The sequence below is a fragment of the Prunus dulcis genome, unplaced genomic scaffold (genome assembly GCF_902201215.1).
Source record: "Prunus dulcis unplaced genomic scaffold, ALMONDv2, whole genome shotgun sequence".
Taxonomy (NCBI): Eukaryota; Viridiplantae; Streptophyta; class Magnoliopsida; order Rosales; family Rosaceae; genus Prunus; species Prunus dulcis.
The window spans coordinates 37152-45670 of NW_023010077.1; the positions used below are offsets into that span (position 1 = coordinate 37152).

An 8519-nucleotide genomic window follows, 5' to 3' on the forward strand; every position below is an offset into this window, starting at 1 on the left:
AGATTTCTGAGGCATGGAAGCCAAAATAACAGCCACTGGTGGAGATTGAGAGGTAGAGGGTGACAGGGAGGACTGATTTTGATTTTGAGTCGAAACCTGGGTTGTCTTATATGGAAACACATCTTCATTGTGTATAACATGTCTAGAAATGAGAACTTTATGAGTTCTCAGATCATAACACAGGACTCCCTTATATCCCATGGAATACCCCAAGAAAATACATTGATAAGATCTGGGTTCAAGCTTGTGAGCAGTATAGGGACGCAGCAAAGGATACACTGCAGACCCAAAGATTTTGAGAGAGAGTAAATCTGGATGGCCACCAAACAACTTATAATATGGAGATAGCATATTAAGAACTCGACTTGGCATGCGATTGATTAGGAATGCTGCATGAGTCACAGCATAAAACCAAAATGGAAGAGATAACCCAGCTGTAGTTAATAGAGCAAGAGTAGTCTCAATAAGATGCCTATTCTTCCTCTCAGCCAATCCATTTTGCTGAGGAGTATAAGGACAAGAGAGCTGATGAAGAATGCCCTTAGAAGCTAGAAAACTTTTGAACATGTGACTAATATATTCACCACCACCATCAGATTGCAAAAACTGAACTTGAGCTTGATAATGAGTCACAATATAGGCATGAAACTTTATGAAAACAGATGAAACTTCTGATTTATTGATCAAGGGAAATACCCACATGTAGCGTGTACAATCGTCTATAATGGTGAGAAAGTATCTATAACCACCTAGAGCTGCAACATTGGAAGGGCCCCAAACATCTGTATGCAGCTTAGTAAATGGTCTAAGACTAGTGGTAGAAGAGGAAGAAAATGGCAATTTGTGCATTTTTCCTTGTAAACAAGAGTCACACATCTCAGTTGTGGAATCAACAGACAAAGGAATATTAGAAACCTTTAACATGTGATGAAGAACATCATTGGAGGAATGGCCCAGACGAAGATGCCACAGCTTGGTTTTGACTTGTTGACCCAAGAGTGCATGAGGTCTTGAATTCCCTTGTGCTGCTGGAAGTAGAGACAAGGCTTTATTGTTGGCTGCATCTTTATTTGCTATGACAGAAATTGAAGAATGCAAGGGTGACTTGTGAATTTGTGAAGGTTGAGGATGAACTTGTGGAATGGGATAGAGCCCTTTGTCACTCTGACCTTTGTACAGAATCCTGTGGGTTTGCTTGTCCTGCACGTATATGTGATACTCATCAAAAATAACATTGCAGTTATTATCCTTGCATAGTTGATACACAGATAACAGATTGGCTGCAAGTTTAGGAACATGATACACTTTATTTAAGTGTAAAGTGCCTGGTAAGGCTGATAAAGTAGAATGACCAATATGGTCAATGCTCAGACCTTCCCCATTGCCTATAGTAATCTTGTCTTCAGAAGAGTAAGGGGCAGATGCTTGCAACTGATGCACATTGGGTGTCATGTGATGGGAAGCTCCACTATCTGCTATCCATAGGTCATTTGGAGTGTAGGACAGATTGGCTGTCATAGCCTGAATAGACTGTGGAGGAGGAGCACCTTGGTATGCAAAGTTGGCTCGATGATAACAGTTCAATGCGATGTGTCCTTTCTTGCCACAGATTTGACACTCAAGAATAGGTGTGGATGAGTTATCTGGAATTCTATAGTAACAATTTGGTGCCGTATGTCCCCTCTTATTGCAGATTTGGCACTCAGGTATGGCCTGTGATCTTGGAGCAGAAGGGAACCGTGGTGAAAAACCTCCTCTGTTGCTATTGTGATTATGGAATCAACCATTGATAGAGCCTCTACCGCGAGGAACAAAATGATTGGTAGAGCTTGATGTATTATTAGTCTGATAAGAAGAAGGAGAGAACTCTGAAGACTGATAAGCACCATGAGAAGTATTGTCTGAAGACTGATAAGCACCATGAGAAGTATTGGTCTGGGATTTATTCCTATTAAAGCCCATAGAAAATGAAGCTTGGGGATGAGGAGTGATGGTACCAACTGTAGAGGCAGTACCCTGAGTCTGAGAAGCATCTTGAGAATGAGATGATGAGCCAATTTCAAACGGACTGACACTCATCATACCAGTCATGGAGTGATTCATTGCTAACATTCTGGATTCAATATTCTTTTCAACAGAGAGCAACTGAGCTCTAAACTCCTTAAGAGCTATAGGTGTTTCCCTTGCAATGAGCACAGTCTTGATCATGTCGAATTCCTGTGGTAATCCATTTAAAGCTGCAATGATAATATCATAATCTGAGAGCTTAAATCCTGCTGCTGCCAACTGATCTCGTATGTGCTTTAGACGAAGCAAGAATTTTTCTACTGAATCACCACCCTTGTGGATAGTGTGCAACTCAGTTTTGAGTTGATTGACACGAACTCTTGAGACAGAGGCATATCTATCTGTGAGGCTTAGCCATGCATCCCTGGCCGATTTACAACCAATGACATACTCTATTGCCTCATCAGATAGAGTTGCAAGAAGCAAACTTAGCAAGGATTTATCAACTTGAATCCATTGACGATAGCTCTCAGTGAGCTCAGTTGTAACTCCTTCGGACTCAGAGATAACATATTTAGATGGACACACAGAAGAGCCATCAAAATGGCCATATAGGTCATATCCTTGAAGAACAGACTCCAATTGATAGTTCCATTTCACAAAGTTATCATCATTCAACTTAATAGTCAAAACACCTAATAAAGTCTCAATTTTCGGAGCAGTGATTGTCATGGCAGTATAGAATCAAAGAGTCTGAAATTGCTTCAACAAACAAAAGATGATATTCCAAGAAAACAGATCCAAGAAATTGCTTCGTGCTTCAAGAAAACAGAGAAATTGCTTCGTGCTTGGAATTGAAAAATTGCTTCGTGCTTCAAGACTTAAAGAATTGCTTCGTGCAACAGGTAATCAGAAAAATCTGCTTCGTGCTTCAAGAAATTACAGAACATGCTTCGTGCTTTTAATGAAATCACTTCAAAACTTAAACTGAACTTGAGGACAGAATCAGCATACCAAAGATGAATGGATCATCGAGTCAAGAAGAACAATGCTCGAAGAAAGTTGGCGACAAACACTTGCAAAATCAGCAGAAATAGTATCAGACTTGAGGAAAGCATCTGCATTCAACGAATTGCCATTGATGCAATCGGAGATTGATTATGATGTAGAAGAGCGGAAGCAAAAATGATCAGGAATCAGAGAGCCGAAGCTCTGATACCATGATAACCATGAAGGAAAGAAAGTTAGGTTTTGGGTATTTGAGAGAGAAAGTTGAAGAGAGAAAGATAGAGAGAGAGAGAGATCTGTATTTCTATAAAATCTGTTACAATTCTAGCTGAAGTAAAACAAAGCTTAATCTGATGTTTATATAGCTGACAACTTCTACTAAGTAGCCTAACTAACAAGCCTAACTAACTCTCATGTGAGAAGCACGTGACCACTCTCCAGCTCATATCCAGCTCATATATTGTTAACAAACTATTCTTTGACATTCTACGCAACGGCATAAAAATGGTTTAGCAGCAAATCACAGTTTGACGTATGCAAAAATAACTTATAAAAAACACAAGGAAAAATCGCTATACCCATAGCAAATTGTGATTGGTATTAAAGTAGGAGTTCTTACTTACAGGTAAGAAGATATTTTCTTGTCCAGACTGGTACCCAGTTTTATTGTAATGATTTTTCTGTTGCTTATAGCTTTGAACTGGGCTCTGTAATGATGTGCAGACCATGAAAAGGACTTGACCAATCTAGCAGCGGATTGCATTAATCTATTCATGTTGTCTTCCTTTTTCTTTTGCGAGCACCAGCAGAAGTGATTTTAAATAGATATCATTCAAAGTGAAGACAACCTGGAATCTGTTGGAAGCACATAAAGATGTTCAGTTTTGTCATTTTATTGTCTATTCGCAGTTTTCTGCATAAAACAATCGTTCATAATTCATTGATGTTGACCAACGACCAAACCAACCCAAACTTGGCTGAGTAAAAAAATATGATGAACCACCAAATTGGCCATCAATTATACGTAGCGCAGGGTTGGACCCATCCTTGGCCTATCTATATACAACAAAATGGGCCAGGGAACATAATCACATCTTCCCTAGTAATTATCTCAGCAAGAAAAGTTTTGTTTTCTAAAAGCCGGTTTAGAAATAGATATTTCCGAATCAAACTATCCTTCAACTTCCATATTACAGATGGGACATATGTTTTTTGGTACCAATTTCTTTTCGTGTTATAAAAGCTGGGTGCATGTGATGATCTAGGTGCCTACACCTGAAAAAAGAAAGAAAAAATATCTCACCTATATGGTTCAATTAAATTGATAAAGTTTTTGGACATGTACAGTTTTTTTATTTTTTTTATTTTTAACAAGGCGATATTCTAAACTGCTCTAGATATATGAAAAAGGGATCAAACTCGAGTACGAGGGGACAGACACACCGTCTTGTCCAACTTGCCTAACCCACAGTTACATTGAATTTAAAATTTTTAAAACCAATTAGATATTTTTTCTTCTTTTTGGGATCAAGAAGTGATTATATATTTTATGAGGTGCCTTAAGAATTTGGTGGGATGACATAAGTTTTCTCTTGGCATTTTCTTTCATACCCTAATCTCAAACTCAAATTTTTGGCTCAAACTTGGTGATGTTTATCTAAGTTGCATTATATGTAGGTTAAAATTGAAAAAGAATTATATTCTTCTAATTGGTTTACGCGCATGCTTAGGTTTTTTTAGTACAAACGATAGTTTAAATTAAAAGAGAGGGGGAATTTCTCACACACACACACACAACACTAAGATGTCATTGGGGTGAGAACTTAAGATCTCTTGTCTGCAAGTTAATACCCTTTTTCACTAGACTAGACCATGTTTGTGGGATGTTTATTTTTTAATTAGCAAACCAATCATCTGATCAATACTAGATTATTGCATAGTAGTTTTAGAACTATATTGAAGTGGAATGGCCATTAAAAAGTAGATAGAAAGCATTCAATTGCCAAAACATGGTGCCACAATCCAATACAATTATAATCAATGTACTTTAACCATACAAGCAAGCAACCCAATACCATCTCCTTCTTGGCCTTTACGTACGTACATAAACCGTACACGTGTGGATGTTCACACTTTCGTACTGTTGTGCTCTGTCGAGGCCCTTTATTTTACTTCAATTATTTTAGCTTTTTCAGTGGGGCATTTAGGAAGGCTTTGGACTGTATCATATCTTCGAATGAAGACAATGCAGAAGGGGGTACTGGTTGGTGAGGCAACCTTCTCTCCACATTAGAAAGTTTTTCACTTTAACAAATAAAAAAGGTTGGGAGCAACCCAAAAGGAAGGAAAGCACAAAATACATAGATTCTCTGCATGCTTTGCTTTAATATCTTTCCGTCTCTTGAGAAATGAGGTTGAATAAAAATTCAAATAAAATAAAAGCATGTTTTCCTCTTTGCTCTGTCCTCCACCATACTGGACATGCATTGCTTTGTCCACCATACTGGACATGCATGCATTGTAGCAAGAGGTTTTTGTTGGATATATATTTCTGTGTGTTATGACTAGGATGAAAGAATGCTTTAACGCACGTAAAGTTCATACTTTTTTTCAGATTTTATTTTCTCTAAAATCTGTGTGCAAAGGGAATTTACAATAAACACTACTACAAATAAGCAAAAAGACGACGGTAAATCCCCGTCGTGTATTGAGTTTTTCAGTGGTCGTGGAATCCACCGTCATCTTTTCCCTCATAAACCGCGACGCTAAATCACCGTCGTTGTTAAAATATAAAACGTCATCAACAAATAAAAAACGGCGTCTTTATTCTACAAAAAGAACGAAAAAAGCAGTCGGGGATGAGAATAGACGACAAACTCTCGAAAAAAACCGTCATTAGAAAGGAAAAATATGACACATATTAACAGAACAAGGCCGCAAAATAGACATACAACGACGAAAATTAAAATAATACGCCGTTAAATATAATTTTCACGACAACAAAAAATATTACGTCTTTAAGAAAATTAGAAGACGACGTTATTGATTCCTACTACGTCGCATATATAAAAACAGCCGTCGTATAATACATTTTCCACTTCGATTTTTCTATAAAACATGGCGTGGAAATAGTTGTCAGTGTCATTGTTTACGACGTATGTATTTATATATTAGGCGTTGAAAAAAACAAACAACGTCGGTTACGAATATATGAGAGTCGTATTACAAAATTTATACGTCCTATTTTCAGAAACAACAACGACGATAAATTAGACGTTGTTAAATAAAACAACGTCGAAAAAAATAAAAACAGACGTGTTTAGTCTGCATAAGTTTTTAAAAATAGTCGAGGATGAGAATAGACGACCAACACAAACAAATCACCGTCGTTAAAAAGGAAAAATATGACATATTAGAAGAAAAAGGCCGCAAGATAGGCATACAACGGCGATATTTAAAACATTACGCCGTTAAATATAATTTTCACGACGTTATTGAAAACTACTCTGTCTCTTATTGAAAACTACTACGTCTTTAAATACATGAGAAGGCGACGTTATTGAAAACTACTACGTCTCTTATTTACAAACGACCGTCGTGAAATAAGTTTTCCACTTCGATTTTTCTAAAAAAGATGACGTAGATATAGCTGTCCGTGTCATTATTTACGACGTATGTATTTATGTTGTTGACGTTGAAATGCGAAACAACGTCGGTGGCATTTATATAGTCGACGTTGTATTTATATGTATTCAGTACTCACGACGTACTTATTAATGTAGACGACGTTGAACTTCTAAACAACGTCATTATTTACGACGCATTTAATAAACCACGTCGGTTCTAAATTAATGTTCAGATATTTAATCTCATTTTTAGGCGTCGGTATTATGGGATTGGAGTCGTGTTATTTTGGATTACATGGCTGTTCTTAATCCTTCCCCGACGTGATATCCTGGATAATTGCTTCACAATAGCGTCGTGGTTCTTCATTGTTACGTTGCTTTAAGGCGTCGGTAAATATGCTGAATAAATGGTTAACCATAACGTCGTGTTTTATTTGAACAGAAGTTGTTTTTTATGCAGAATATAATGATTTAATCTGGATCCAGTATTTTTTGCACTGATTGTTTTGTGGCCAAAACCTGTATAATGAAAGTGAAGAAATCACATTACAATATATTATAAAATGAATGTCATACACTGCCAATTACATAAGCATCATTCAATCCATATATCTTCACACCCATCTCGAATATTTTGACCACCTAACTCACCCACCGGTTCATCAAATGTGTCAACATTTGGCATCCCTCTAGTAAATGGCTCACACTCAATTATCACATCACCTAAGACTTCATCACCAATAACATCATTATATTCTCTATTAGGCATTGATAAAACTACCGACCAACCACGATGCATCGGTTCGTCAACAAAAAATATTTGTTTGACTTGAGAAGCCAAAACAAATTGGTCATTCCTATGTCCAATTTTACTCAAATCTACAAGGGTAAATCCAAGTTCGTCGACTACAAGACCAGAACTATCTATCCAATCACACCTAAAGGCTGGGATTGTAAACTTTTGGTAGTCAAGGTCCCAAATTTCTTGAATGACACCATAGAAACCCATATTTGAGAGAATTGGGTTTTTATCCTTGGCACTAACAACTTGCATGGTTTGTGCAAGTAAATAAACTCCACTATTTTGAGTTGTCCGCACATCATCTTGTGCCTTGATATTGAATTTAATACCTTTAATAAGATAGCTCCTATATAATGGCATTGCCATGTTTGGACCAGCTGCTAGCCACCTTAAATTTTCTGATACGCCATTATTGTCTTCCTCAAGTTCACTTTGAACCTGCAAATTAATCAAATCTTAATTCAATCTAACATAGAAATAAGAAGAAAATTAAAAGAAAAATATGTTATTCAACAACATATACCTTGAAGCGTAGCCATTGAATGAAAGTGCTATTGTGCTTATCCTGCAACCACTTTGTTCTCTTTCTAAATTTTGGATAAGCAGTCTTGATGTGGATCATATGTTGCCTACATGACACGAAAAATTCAAGCATTACGGTCCCAAATATATAAGATAAACATAAAAAATAATTTAAAATGGAAACTTGAAGAATAAAACTCATACGTACTCGATATAAGGTAGGACTTCCTCTGTATTCTTCAAGACATATAGATGTGCTTGATTCAACAGGTCCTGATCAACTACGCTCACTGTGCAACCTGATAATGGCTTTGAAACTCCCATCTTTTGGCTTGAAGGCACTCCAACTGTACTAACATCGGATAAATGCTGAGTACAAAACTCTACCGCTTCTTCAGCTATATACCGCTCAGCAATGCAACCTTCGGGACGAGTACGATTCTGAACATACCCCTTCAGCACTTTCATATATCTTTCAAGCGGATACATCCACCTAAAATATACTGGCCCACATAGACGAACTTCTCTGACAAGATGTACTACTAGATGAACCA

General features: G+C 37.1%; 1 protein-coding gene across 1 annotated transcript; it reads right to left on the reverse strand.

Moving 5' to 3' along the window:
• Positions 1–1779: 1779 nt before the first annotated feature.
• LOC117612802 lies at positions 1780–2739 on the reverse strand. The gene has a single exon (XM_034341447.1). The coding sequence runs from the start codon at positions 2737–2739 to the stop codon at positions 1780–1782; it is 960 nt and encodes a 319-aa protein (XP_034197338.1).
• Between the last annotated feature and the right edge of the window lie 5780 nt (positions 2740–8519).

What these genes read in the sequence shown, in the direction of transcription:
- LOC117612802 (XM_034341447.1), bottom strand. Translation starts at nt 2,739, where the DNA reads ATGACAATCACTGCTCCGAAAATTGAGACTTTATTAGGTGTTTTGACT.